Source organism: Saccopteryx leptura, chromosome 9, assembly GCF_036850995.1.
Source record: "Saccopteryx leptura isolate mSacLep1 chromosome 9, mSacLep1_pri_phased_curated, whole genome shotgun sequence".
Classification (NCBI taxonomy): Eukaryota; Metazoa; Chordata; class Mammalia; order Chiroptera; family Emballonuridae; genus Saccopteryx; species Saccopteryx leptura.
The window spans coordinates 92,209,332-92,222,897 of NC_089511.1; the positions used below are offsets into that span (position 1 = coordinate 92,209,332).

The following is a 13,566-nucleotide window of genomic DNA, read 5'->3' on the forward strand; positions in this document are numbered from 1 at the left end:
GGCTAGAGGGAGGTGACAAGGAGAGCTGTGGCTGGATTTCGAGACTGGTTGCCAAGCACGGCGTAGGAGATGGGTAAACAGGGATGTGAACAGTGAAACAGTGGGGATGGAATGGGATAAGTTTTCAGTTTGAAGGGGGAAGGTTTGGAAAGGCAGAAAGGTGCTTGGAAAGACAGGATTGAGTGGCCAAGGGGCACCAGGCCACAGGTCACAGCCCAAAGCCTGCTCTGGCCCTGTGATCTATTGACAACTGCCCGCCCTGAGCACCCTGCTCTCTGGCTTTCCCTATGCCATAGGAAGTGGTGAGAGGGAATGCTGCATTGGTGTGTACTAAGATGTTGTGTGACTTGGCAAAGCTAACAGGCAGTACACTTACACTGAGGGAGAAGTAAGTGAAAAGGGGCATGGCAGGGAAGGCCCTCGACTCTTACAGAAGGACGAGGGGCATAGGCTGGTGATGTACACACTGTACCTGCTTCTAAGAGCTTTCTTGTATGCTTTCAGCTGTGTAAGGTCGGTGGTGGCTCAAGTATTTCAATGATAGGTGGGTTTCTAGGTGTGACCTAGAAAAGTTAATGTATTTTTTTTTAACTTACGTTTGCCTTTGTTTGTATGTATAGCCAAAAGAAGACCCAGAGAGTGTCACTCCTCTTTGAAGATGACGCTGACAGTGGAAGCTCTCTGTTTGGCTCTCCTCCCACACCTGCTCCTCCGGCAACAATGGTATTCTTCACCTCTTAGGTTCAGGAAATATCCTTGAGGTGATGATGATACATAGAGTTGCATCCTTGAGTCAGTTCTCAACACCTGAATTTGGAGGCTCAGTCTGATGGAAAAACTTATCAGTGTAGCTGTAAAAGGAGGTCTTCTGGTTATCAGTGTGTTAAAGATGAGATGCACACACAAAGCCTGGAGTGTAGGATTCCTGCATGTTGTGCAGCATGCACAGTCAGGTCCAGGTCTTTGGAGGCTGGGGGCTGCTGCAGTCCTGCTGGGGTAGTGTCAGCTCAGCACCAGTTGCATGGAGTTCTGTCCCATTAGACCAGGTTGTGAAGGCAGGAATTCTCTCTCTTAGGAGCATGTTCTAAGTACTGACACTCTTGTCTTGGTTTATATTAATAGCCAATCATTAAAAAGGAAGGAAATTCTGACATGCTACAACATGTATATCGAGGAGTGTTATAAATGAGAGGAAGGTGACACTATTGATAATAGTGGGTCAGGGAACCTTGGCACGCTGGAGTCCTTTCCGTGGCCTGACATTCATCCCTCTGCAATGTTCCCTAAGTGGCTACGTGTGAGCACGTGCACACTGAACAAAAAGTGAGGCCAAGCAATATTTTGTTGCCACCAGGCCATTGCTACCAATCCCAAAGGGAAATTTAGAACTTCTTAACCTGTACCTCATGAAGAATGTCTTTATCTGAGTTGGGTTAGCTTAAAAGTCTAAGACTCAAACCTACTTATAGCCTGCCATCAGGGCCTCAGCCCCAGCCTCAGACCACTCCAGTTTGGCATGTGTTAGAGGCAGGAAGACATGCAAGACAAGGAAGAAGAGATGAGACCCTCCCAGGTGAGAGCAGTCGGAGTCCAGAATGGCAGCTCCTCCACCCAGGCTTGATGAAGAGGACACTCCTCTCCCACCGCAAGAATAGGCAACCAAATTCCCAGTACCTGTGCATTCCTAGGTCCATTGTTCCTTGTGGGGGTACAGTGAAGGGGAAGGGTAGGGCAGTAAAGGAGCCTGCAGGTCGCTACTTGGCTCTTTTTTCATGCTCTTACATACTTTTCATTTCAAGTTTATTTTCAATTATACAGTAATACATGGTTGTGTTCTTTAAAAAAAGTTTTTAAAATGGATAGAGACTTCAAAGTCTCCAATCCATACTTCTCCCTGGATATAATCATTAGATTACAACGTGTTATCGATCTTTTCAGCCCTGTTTCCTATATATATCATATATATATATATTCCCCCCCCCCCCCGAAGTTAGAAGTGGGGAGGCAGATTCCCACAGGCGCCCAACCGGGGTCCACTTAGCATGCCCACCAAGGGGCGATGCTCTGCCCATCTGGGGTGTTGCTTTGTTGCGGCTGGAGCCAATCTAGCACCTGAGGAGGAGGCCATGGAGCCATCCTCAGTGCCTGGGCCAACTTTGCTCCAATGGAGCCTTGGCTGTGGGAGAGGAAGAGAGAGACAGAGAGAGAGAGAGGAAGGATAGGGAGAAGGGTGGAGAAGCAGATGAATGCTTCTCCTGTGTGCCCTGGTTGGGAATCGAACCTGGGACTTCCACACGCTGGGCTGATGCTCTACCTCTGAGCCAACTAGCCAGTCAGCGCTGTTTCTAAGCATGTACATTAAGAAAAAAATTAACAATGTGTTGTACATTTTTATGTACCTTTTTTGTCCTGCAGACTTTGTCACTGCTTTTTATCATTACTGTACAGTACTGCACATTGTAGCTGTATGGGTGATTATTTCGCCTCTGATATAGTAATCATCACTGTGTTTCACATGTTTGTTAGGGATGTTTCTTCCCATCCCTACCACTTTATTGTCTCTAGCTTTGGCTGTTGAAACAATCTCTTCAGTAGCCTCTCTGCCAGGCTTCCTCACCTTCAGCTGCTCTCCTGGCTGTTCAAGTTCTCTTAAAGATCACTGACCTGTCATCATCCTCTTGTTACAGCACCTTAGCTGAGCCTACTGTGCCACCTGTAATCACAGTCAAATAGGACTTACCTTTCCCAGCCTCACCTACCATGTGCCCTAGGTGACTCCTCCTGTCCCAGAATACTCTAGAAGAGGTTGTTGTCTCTCTTGTCTAGAAATAGTCTTCATATTTTCAGACATACTAAAAATTGTTAACTTGTCCTGATAGCTCCTCAGATCAGGCACATACAGTTAATGATTAACTCTTCCTAACTACATTCTTAAGTGGGGTTGCATGGCTGTGCTAGAAGACAGCACTAGGGGGCGTGCTGTCTTCTTGGGTTGGGGGCCTCTGCTGCCTCTCGGGGTATTGTCACCCTCTCTTGAGTCATCTGTACTTGCATCTCCCCCAAGTAGGACGTCTAGTGGCTCTAGGGTTGGAAGAGTCAAGAGAGCTGAGTGGTCTCTGTGAATTATAACTAGTAACTTCTACCCTGGATAAATAAGTAATAATTAATGAATTTTGAAGGTTTTGGAAATGTAAAACTGCAAAATCTGTAATATTATGATTATTAAATAAGACCAAGGTCAAAGATACTCATTATAAGTACCTGAACAACCTGTACATGTGACTTTTACCATTTATGAAATAGAATCACTTTTACACATAGTATGTCACAGATAGTAGTATTTGTTTAGAAATCTTAGAATATTGTAAAGGAAGGTAAATGTGACTTACTTGTAAATCTATCAAGAAAATTAACTTTATGACAGTGATGAAGAATCAGCTTATCTTTAGTAAAGTTTAAAACCAGCAGTTTGGGTAGCATTTTCCTTGTTTTAAAGCCCATAGTTATGTGAAGGGAGAATGTGTTTCACTGTAATTCTTGTTTTTTACCCTCATCAACTTGCATTGACGTATGTGCAGTTTTCAGTGAATCCACATTCTGCAAAATTTTTTCCTTTAATTACCATATTTTTTGCTCTAATAAGATGTACCTGACCACGAGACACACCTAGGGTTTTAAGGAGGAAAATAAGAAAAAAATATTCTGAACCAAATGGTGTGTTAAAATATTTAATAAAATACCATATTTTTTGCTCCATAAGACACATGAGTGTTTCCCCCTCCACTTTTGGGGGCAAAACATGTGTCTCATGGAGCAAAAAATACAGTATTTTAGCTTTGCTTTATCTCTTCTGAAACCCTTTTGTGGGTTTTCCAGTCTTATTTCAAGTTCCTCTTGGGGCTCTGTGGGGCTACAGAGGTACACACCCCTTGTGTCTGAGTCCCTGTGTGAAACACTCTTCCTGTCACTTCACTGTGGACCTTTTCTACATTCCATCATGCCTGACTTCCCCTGCGGACCCCCTCCTTGCCTCGCCCCAGGGACCTGTGGCAGGCGTCCTTCAGGACACCGTGGCATCTCCCCTGCCGCGCAGGCTTCCTCCAGTGTTTCCCTCAGGGTCCACACCCCTGTGGACCTCCTCCTCACCTCGCCCTCGCCCTATCATGCCTGACTTGCTCTAGTCAGCCCACTCCACACTTGAACTCTGTTGCCCTTGCTTGAGTAGCGGGGCCAGGATTGTTTCATTCACCATTTTAACTGTAGGACTTAGCATGTTACCTTGCACATTTTAGTCACTTTTAAAATAACACATTTCTTCAAAGAAGCATATTTTTTCACAGTTTAACCACTCTAAAACTAGGGTGCACTTCACAGTCAGTGGCATGTTTAATTGGGAGTTGATTTTTCTTCTGTGGTTCATATAGTAATAATAGTTCTTACAACCAATGATAACTTACTTGAAATGTGGTACTTTTTGAATGAATAGAATAAATGCTTTATTTTAATATTATTTTAGAGATTGTTGTAATTGTATACAATGGAAGCCTGCTACAATTTTTTTTGAGAGAGAAAGGAACAGCTAGGGACGGACAGACAGACAGACAGACAGGAAAGGAGAGAGATGAGAAGCATCAACTCATAGTTGCGGCACTTTCGTTGTTCATTGATTGCTTTCTCATATGTATCTTGACCAGGGCACTCCAGCCGAGCCAGTGACCCCTTGCTCAAGCCAGCGACCTTGGGCTCAAGCCAGCACCAATGGCGTCATGTTTATGATCCCATGCTCAAGCCAGTGACCCCGCACTCAAACTGGATGAGCTCATGTTCAAGCCTGCGGCCTTGGGGTTTCAAAGTTGGGTCCTCAGCATCCCAGGCCTATGTTCTATCCATTGCGCCATCACCTGGTCAGGCAGCCTTCTACAATTTAAATGTCCAATTATGTCAGTTTTCTTTTTTACTTTTTTTCTTTTTTTTCAGAGAGTCAGAGAGAGGGATAGATAGGGACAGACAGACAGGAACAGAGAGAAATGAGAAGCATCAATCCGTTTTTTGTTGTGACACCTTAGTTGTTCATTGATTGCTTTCTCATATGTGCCTTGACCGTGGGCCTTCAGCAGACTGAATAACCCCTTGTTCGAGCCAGTGACCTTGGGTACAAGCTGGAGAGCTTTGCTCAAACCAAATGAGCCCGTGCTCAAGCCGGCGACCTCAGGGTCTCGAACCCGGGTCCTCTGCATCCCAGTCTGACGCTCTATTCACTGCGCCACTGCCTGGTCAGGCCAGTTAGGTTTCTTTTTGAGACTTATGTGTTAGTTAAACATTAGGAAATAATATGACCCACTTTCAAAGATTAATATTTGTGTTATCTCTATGGCATAGTTTATAGCTCTTGAGTAACATGTGCATCAGGATTTTACCTGACGTCTCTTTGTAGGAATGAAATCCCATGGGTTTAAACTGATTGAGAAAATTATCTTTGGCTATAAGTCATCTGCACAGGATTCCCCATTGGAGCAGCCAATCGAGAATTGGCCTCACTGCTTTATAATCTGGGCATAGATGTGAAAAGCTGTAGTGCCCTGAAACATGTAAATGTGGCAGTTACTGGGTCAGTGAGGAGCTTGGAAGACCCCCAATAGAATTTGTATTTCCAAGTGTCACTTATTTTTTCCTTATTATTTCCATTTCAGGAAGGGCCTTTGACTGTGTCTACTCAGGAAGCAGTCAAGCATTGTGATTTATTTTCTTCGTCATTCCAATTGGACAAAGGAACCAAAAGTAGAACCAAAACTGTTCTTAGCTTATTTGATGAGGAAGAGGACAAAACAGAAGATCAGTGCAGCATCCAGCCCCTGAGGAAAGAGGTGGGAAAGGTGAGAGGAAGCAGTAAAAGCTCAAGTCTCTAGCAGAATAAAGGAATCTTACTTCATGGTGTCAGTTCTGTCATGTGCATTGCTGAAGAATTGAGGGTTCCAGTTTCTCCACATCCTCACCAACACTTAAAAACATTTTTTTAAATTAAATTGATTTTTAGACAGAGAGTGATAGAGAGAGAACAAGAAACATTAATCTGCCATTCCACCCATTTATGCCTTCATTGCTTGTTGCCTGTGTGTGCCCTGACTGGGGCCTGAACCTGCAACCTTGCCATGTTGAGATGATGCTCTCACTGAGCTACCCAGCTAGGACCTCCTCACCAGCACTTTTCCTATATTTTCTTCTAGTCTCTTACTGTATATGATTTTTGTACTGTGACTTTTTTCAGTTAGGAAAATTTTAACCTTAATTTTTATGTTATACTTGTTTTTATGCATAATCAATAATTATTAATTTTTAATATGACATTCCATCAGGAGTGAGTTTTTCTGTTTTAATTTGAACAAGAAATTAAAGAAATTCTGAGCATTATATTGTCAAACCAAGTAATATAAATTAGTGGTCCCCAACCCCCGGGCCGCGGACCGCTACTGGTCCGCAGAGAAAGAATAAATAACTTACATTATTTTTGTTATATTTATATTTAAGTCTGAACGATGTTTTATTTTTTAAAATGACCAGATTCCCTCTGTTACATCCGTCTAAGACTCACTCTTGACGCTTGTCTCGGTCACATGATACATTGCCACTAAAATTAAACCCATAAACTGGCAAAATGGGCGAAAAACAAAATTCCATCAAAAGTTTTTTTGTGAACTGGAAAAGGGCCAGTGAAGAGACAGAAGAAGAACCTCAAAGAAAAAGAAGGCTTCATTTAACAGACAATACCAGGAGTCCTACTTGGAAGTATGGATTTATCGCAACTGATGATTCTCGCGCACCAAGACTGCTCTGCATAATATGTGGCGACCGGTGAAGTAATGAGGCAATGAAGCCTTCAAAACTGCTTCGCCACTTGGAGACCAAGCACCCTACTTTAAAAGACAAGCCTTCTGAGTATTTCAAAAGAAAAAGCATGAGCAAGAAGGACAAAGGGCCTTGCCGGTTGGCTCAGTGGTAGAGCGTTGGCCTGGTGTGCAGGAGTCCTGGGTTCGATTTCTGGCCAGGGCACACAGGAGAAGCGCCCATCTGCTTCTCCACCCCTTCCCCTCTCCTTCCTCTCTGTCTCTCTCTTCCTCTCCCGCAGCCAAGGCTCCATTGGAGCAAAGTTGGCCCAGGCACTGAGGATGGCTCTGTGGCCTCTGCCTCAGGTGCTAGAATGGCTTTGGTGGCAACAGAGCGATGCCCCAGATGGGCAGAGCATCACCCCCTGGTGGGCGTGCCGGGTGGATCCCGGTCAGGCGCATGCGGGAGTCTGACTGCCTCCCCATTTCCAACTTCGGGGAAAAAAATAATAATAATAAAATAAAAAATAAAGAAGGACAGAAACAATTACCGGTGGCCACTATATCAATAAATGCGAGTGCACTGAGAGCATCATACTTGGTGGCTAATCATATTGCTAAGGCTATGAAGCCGTTCAACATTGGTGAAGAATTGATCCTTCCAGCCACTAAAGACATTTGTTGTGAACTTCTAGGAGAGGCTGCGGTTAAAAAGATAGCACAGATGCCTCTTTCGGCTACCACTGTCACATGGTGCATTGGGGAAATAGCAGAGGACATTGAATCACAATTGTTGGAAAGGATTAATAAATCTCCATGGTACGCTCTCTAGGTTGACGAATCTACAGATATTGACAACAAGGCAATGCTACTTGTTTACATGCATTATCTTTATCAAGAGGATGTGCGTGAGGTTATGTTATGTGCACTATCATTGCCAACCAAAACCACAGCCGCAGTACTATTTAAATCGCTGGATGACTATATCAGGAAAACTGAAATGGTCTTTTTGTGTTGGCATATGCACAGATGGAGCTGCTGCCATGACCGGAAGGATGTCTGGTTTAACTTCTCGGATTAAGGAGGTTGCACCTGAATGCGTCTACACATTGTGTCATTCACAGGGAAATGCTGGCTAGCCCAAATATACCACCGGAACTTAACAGCGTATTGAATGATGTCGTTAAAGTTATTAACCACGCCTGACCAGGCGGTGGCGCAGTGGATAGAACGTCGGACTGGGATGTGGAAGGACCTAGGTTCGAGACCCCCGAGGTCGCCAACTTGAGCGCGGGCTCATCTGGCTTGAGCAAAAAGCTCACGAGCTTGGACCCGAGGTCACTGGCTCCAGCAAGGAGTTACTTAGTCTGCTGAAGGCCCGCGGTCAAGGCACATAAGAGAAAGTAATCAATGAACAACTAAGGTGTCGCAGCGAAAAACTGATGATTGATGCTTCTCATCTCTCTCCATCCCTGTCTGTCTGTCCCTATCTATCCCTTTCTCTGACTCTCTAAAAAAAAACCAACCCCCCCCCCAAAAAAACTAAAGTTATTAACCACATCAAAGCACACGCCCTTCACTTGCGCCTGTTCAAGCAGCTTTGTGAGGACATGAACGCGGAGCACAGACACCTTCTCTTATACACAGAAATAAGATGCTTATCCCGAGGGAGGTCCCTGGCCAGAGTGTTTTAATTATGAGAGCCACTGCAGAGATTTCTCTCAGAAAAAAAGTCACCGCTAGCAGCACATTTCAGTGACGAGGAATGGGTCGCAAAACTCGCTTGCTTGTGTGACATATTTAACCTCAATGAACTCAGTCGGTCACTTCAGGGGAAAATGACAACTGTCTTCAAGTTGGCAGATAAAGTAGCTGCATTTAAAGCCAAACTGGACTTGTGGGGACAACGCATGAACAGGGGTATATTTGACATGTTTCAAACATTCGTGGGAATTTTGGAAGAGACTGAGCCCAAGCCTTCATTGTTCCAGCTGGTGCATGATCGCCTGTATTTGCTTTTAAAAGAATTTGAATGCTACTTCCCAAAAGACCCACGAATTGCCAAGGAATGGATCCGCGATCCATTTGTCAACAAACCAGGTGAATCCAGCGTGTCTGTGCAAGAAGAGGATCAACTACTGCAGATCGCAAATGACGGCGGCCTTAAAAATATGTTCGAGACTACAACTCTGCCGGTGTTCTGGATTAAAGTCATGGCAGAATACCCCGAGATCGCCACAAAAGCACTAAAAACCCTGTTGCCATTTCTGACATCCTATTTGTGTGAAGCGGGATTTTTCTGCAGTGACAGCAACCGAAACAAAATTACGGAATAGACTGGACATAAGCAACACACTTGGGGTGTCATTGTCTCCCATTACCCCTAGATGGGACCGTCTTGTTGCAGAGAAACAAGCTCAGGGCTCCCGGTGATTTAGCATTATGGTTCTTGAGAGATAGGCTACTATCACAAATACTGTAATATGTATTTGTGTATTTGCAACTATTTTGGTAGCTGCATAGATTCCATTATGTGAATGCATCATTCCCCTTCTGATTGGCACTTAGGCTTTGTCCAACCTTCAGCTATTGTGAACAGAGCCACAGGAGATGTCTTTGCTGTTCCATTTTGTATAAACATTATAATAAATAATCCTTAACTTACAATATTCATAACAATGGTGAGTTGTATTTTTTATGCACTTTATGTTTGTTTTTGTGCTGTATCTTATTTTTAAGGCATGTTTAAACGTTACCATAGCGACTGGAAAGTGGAGGCAGAGAGGATGTTACTCATGTTGTTGGTGCGATGTTAAGAGGACGCTTCTAATAAAGTTGTACACAGTGGATTCATGTTTATTTTTATTGTCGTAGGTTCATGATTGGTAGCGAGCCTGAACCTATCATATTACATATTGATGTCAAACACGAAACGTTGAAGAATAACAAATTTAAATACAGCCTGAATAATGAGGACATGCTCGTTCCTCCTTTAACTTAGCCCAATAAATATCATAAGTTCAACAATTATATTTAAAAAAACCCAGTTTTTATGCCAGTTGCATAATTTTATTTTGTGCATTTATCCATCACACCCTAAAGGCTGGTCCGTGAAAATATTTTCTGACATTAAACTGGTCTGTGGCCCAAAAAAGGTTGGGGACCACTGATATAAATAGTAACTTTGAAATGTCATATATCCTGGAAAACAAAAAGAAATTGTTTAGCATGTGAAGGTAGTGAGATAGAAGGCAGATGGGAATAGGGCATGGCTAGGTCTTCAGACTGAGATGCTGACAGGTTGGGGATACCTGCTTGACCACTCTGTGTAATTTCTGCTTTTAAGTCAGCTGCTGTCTCTTCTTCCCTTTGGGAATGAGGTGGAGAGAGCTTTTTTAATTTTTGTGTTTTCACCCCTAAAGTGTTTCTCATTATGGAACTATTGGACTGATTAAGTGAAAAGTTCAGATACTACACAAAACTTGAAAGATCTTTCTAGATTATGTATATGTAATCTGTATTTGTGTATTTGCAACTATTTTGGTAGCTGCATAGATTCCATTATGTGAATGCATCATTCCCCTTCTGATTGGCACTTAGGCTTTGTCCAACCTTCAGCTATTGTGAACAGAGCCACAGGAGATGTCTTTGCTGTTCCATTTTTGTAGTTGTGTGTGGTTTCCTTAAGTTGAATCCTTAGAAGTGTAAACACATGTGAACTTCCCTCTTTTTACCAGAGCCCTGATCCTGATGCCCGCCCCAAGAGCACAGGTGTCTTCCAGGATGAAGAGCTCCTTTTTAGCCACAAGCTCCAGAAGGACAATGACCCAGATGTTGATCTTTTCTCTGGCACTAAAAGTACCAAAGTCAGTTCCACATGATTCCCTACATCATGGTTTTTTTATTGTATTAGATATTATCTCAGCAATTCACCTAGCTCTCTCTTTGTAAGTTGTTTTGGTTTTAGATACTGAATTTGAGTTTTATCTTTTCCAGTTGTTAGAGCCAAGTGTTGGGAGCCTTTTTGAGGATGATGAAGATGATGAGCTTTTCAGTTCTGCCAAGTCCCAACCTTTGGTACCAGCCTTTTGTTCTCAATACTGGGGTGTGTGGGAAGGCTTCTGGGAAAAGAAATTAATGTCTAGTTATATCATTAGAGAAATACTCAGAGAATTGGGGGGTTTACTAACAAATGAATGGCATATAATGTACTGATGAGAGTGTGAGTGTTGTCCCCATCTCATGGTCTGTAGCTAACGTTAAAACATTAACCTAGGCTCTTTTATTACAAATATATTTGATTTTTAAGTTTATTGAAAGGTCAAAGCATATAATGCCATTACTAAATATTCATGCTTTTCAGGTACAAAGCTTTAAATCTGAGTGTTAGCCTGTATATGTCATTTTCCCTCTCCCAGTAGATATTGTAAATACTCTTGTTTTCTTTGTGTCAAAGAGAGGACTCCTGAGAAAGTCACAGTTTTTAGAATGCTATTTCTGAAATGCTGCCTTTGAGCTAGTTCAACCTTCATTTGAGAAATGACTTTAAAACTCAGAACCAAGATTCTTTTATTGCATTATTATTTTTCTTTAAAATGTCTAAGATACTTGACAGACTTCTGGTATTCCTTTTCATTTGAAGTCATCAGAAAAGGAGAGGGTAGTGAAAGAAGAGCAAGACTCAGTTTGCTCTTTCAAGAACCAGAAACGTCCGGAATGCACTCAAAGTTTCAAAGAAAAAGGCTTACTGAAACCAGAAACCCCTCAGGTTAGAACTGATTTTTTTAAGGACTTAGAGCTCTGGTTTGCATCCTAGTACAGATTAACTATCACACTGACCCAGGATTATTCAGAAGTCTCTTAATTAAGGAGAAACTAGGACCCAAGATTACCCCTTTCTTTACAGTACTTCTTTAATCTTTGCTCATCTCTTTTCCACATTCCAGTTCCATGAATCTGTACTTATTACTGTTATGTTTGTAATACCTCCAGATTCTAGTCCAAGATAGAGTTAAGGTGAGGTGAAGAAAATTTTCTGCACTAGAACCCCCATCTTTCCCTTTGGGCTACTTTGAGTAGAATTACATTTGAATACTATATATATTATATCCGTTATTGTGGTTTACCTCCATATCTTTTGAGACTTTGCTGTCAGGACCGTGGGTATTGTCCTCAGCAGCCTTCTTTGTGGCGTGCCTACTGAGAAGAGGTCTGGTCCTGGCTTGCAGCTGTCCCTGGATGTCTCAGGAGGCCTCGGTGTCCTGATTAGTGAAATAAGGCACTAGCACCAGCACATCTTCGGTGACTCATCCCACGTCCCAGCTGCTTTTGCTTCTAGAACCAGTGTGTTAGGCTGTGGGTAGAGTTCTATGTGCTTCGTCCTTTTTGCAGTGTGGGCAAAAAGGACGAAGCACATAGAACTCCACCCACAGCAGTTGTGCCAGTTGGTGAGGTTTTGATGCTCTGATGCAGTGTAGTTCTCACGGATCTTACTCATGACCTCTGTCTCCCTCAACTCCATGTGTGGTCTGACAGCCTTCTGCTTACACAGTGGATGAGGAAGTAGGGTAGAAGTAACATGAGTGAGATGTTTGGAGGCCCCAGGAGAGCTCTGAATGTCCTTTCCATCAGAAAACTACAGAAGTGATAGTTTGTGATAAGTCTTCATCACAGACTTATTCATAGTTATTGTGACCCGAGAGATGCTGTTCTTTTTTTCCCCCAATGGGTTTTTAACTGAATGTAATTTCACACAGGATTCACCAGGTCCTACTCCATTTAAAGCCAAAGAGCCATCCCCTCGGATCTGGAAAATACAAGTAATTATAACATGTCTGCAGTCTTCATCGCTTGCCCTGTGGCATCTGTACACCTTTTTGGATTTTTACTTTTGTCAGCTGCTGCCAGGCGTCCTCTCATCTTTCCCCACCCTCCAGTTATTGCTTCTTGTGTGCTGCATCTGTAACATCTTTTCTTTGGTCCAAGTGGTGGGCACAGGTGTATAATTCTCTGTTTTAATTCTGAGATTTGATGAGGAGACTTACTTGCATTTCTCCTCTGGTATTACTCGTTTTCTTCTCTTGCCATGTGTCACAATAAGAGTAATAAACTGCTGTGTTTAAGAAAATAAACAGAGTTTTACTTTCCTTCTTTAGGCAAATTTAGCGATTAACCCAGCAGCCTTGCTGCCTGCAGTGGCTACCCAGATTTCTGGAGTGAATCCTGTTGTGTCAGAATTGGCTTTTCCTGCGTGTGAACCTGGGAGGACCCAGAGTCTGGAAAGTATGCCCACTCTTCCTGGGAGTGGGGAGCCAGGTGTGAGTTTCGATCTTCCAGCTCAGGCTGACCCCCTGCACAGTGCGAACAAGGTGATGAAGACACCCGTGCTTGCTTGCTTGCTTACTTGTGTTTTTTTTTTAATTAGCCAAAATAACTTGTATGTTTCTGTCTAGTTCATCAGTTACACACAGTAGGCCAACTTTCCATTTGAAAGAGGCACCTCATCCTCCCTTCAGTCTCTACCCTCCTTCCGCCTCCCTAATTGCGGGTTCACTTTTCTACTGCCTGCATCTGCTGCATTGCGTTCTGCTTGGTAGCCACACTGAGAGCCCACCACCTCCGGGCTGTTTTCACACTGCCGCCTGGAGGGCTTCTAAACCCAGAGCACATGGTGTCCCTCCTATGCTGGCTTCTCATTGCCCAAGGGAGGACATTAGAGCTCTTAGGATTGGCCTAAAGCCTTTTA

At 43.3% G+C, this 13,566-nt stretch overlaps 1 protein-coding gene across 1 annotated transcript in view; it reads left to right on the plus strand.

Annotated features, from left to right (window-relative positions):
- WASHC2A (WASH complex subunit 2A) overlaps window positions 1-13,566 on the plus strand; it is a 67,684-nt gene that overhangs the window by 47,719 nt on the left and 6,399 nt on the right. Inside the window, 6 exon segments of the mRNA XM_066348197.1 lie at window positions 621-723; window positions 5,691-5,873; window positions 10,559-10,687; window positions 10,818-10,898; window positions 12,578-12,640; window positions 12,977-13,189. Of these exon segments, the coding sequence (XP_066204294.1) occupies window positions 621-723; window positions 5,691-5,873; window positions 10,559-10,687; window positions 10,818-10,898; window positions 12,578-12,640; window positions 12,977-13,189 (772 nt within the window).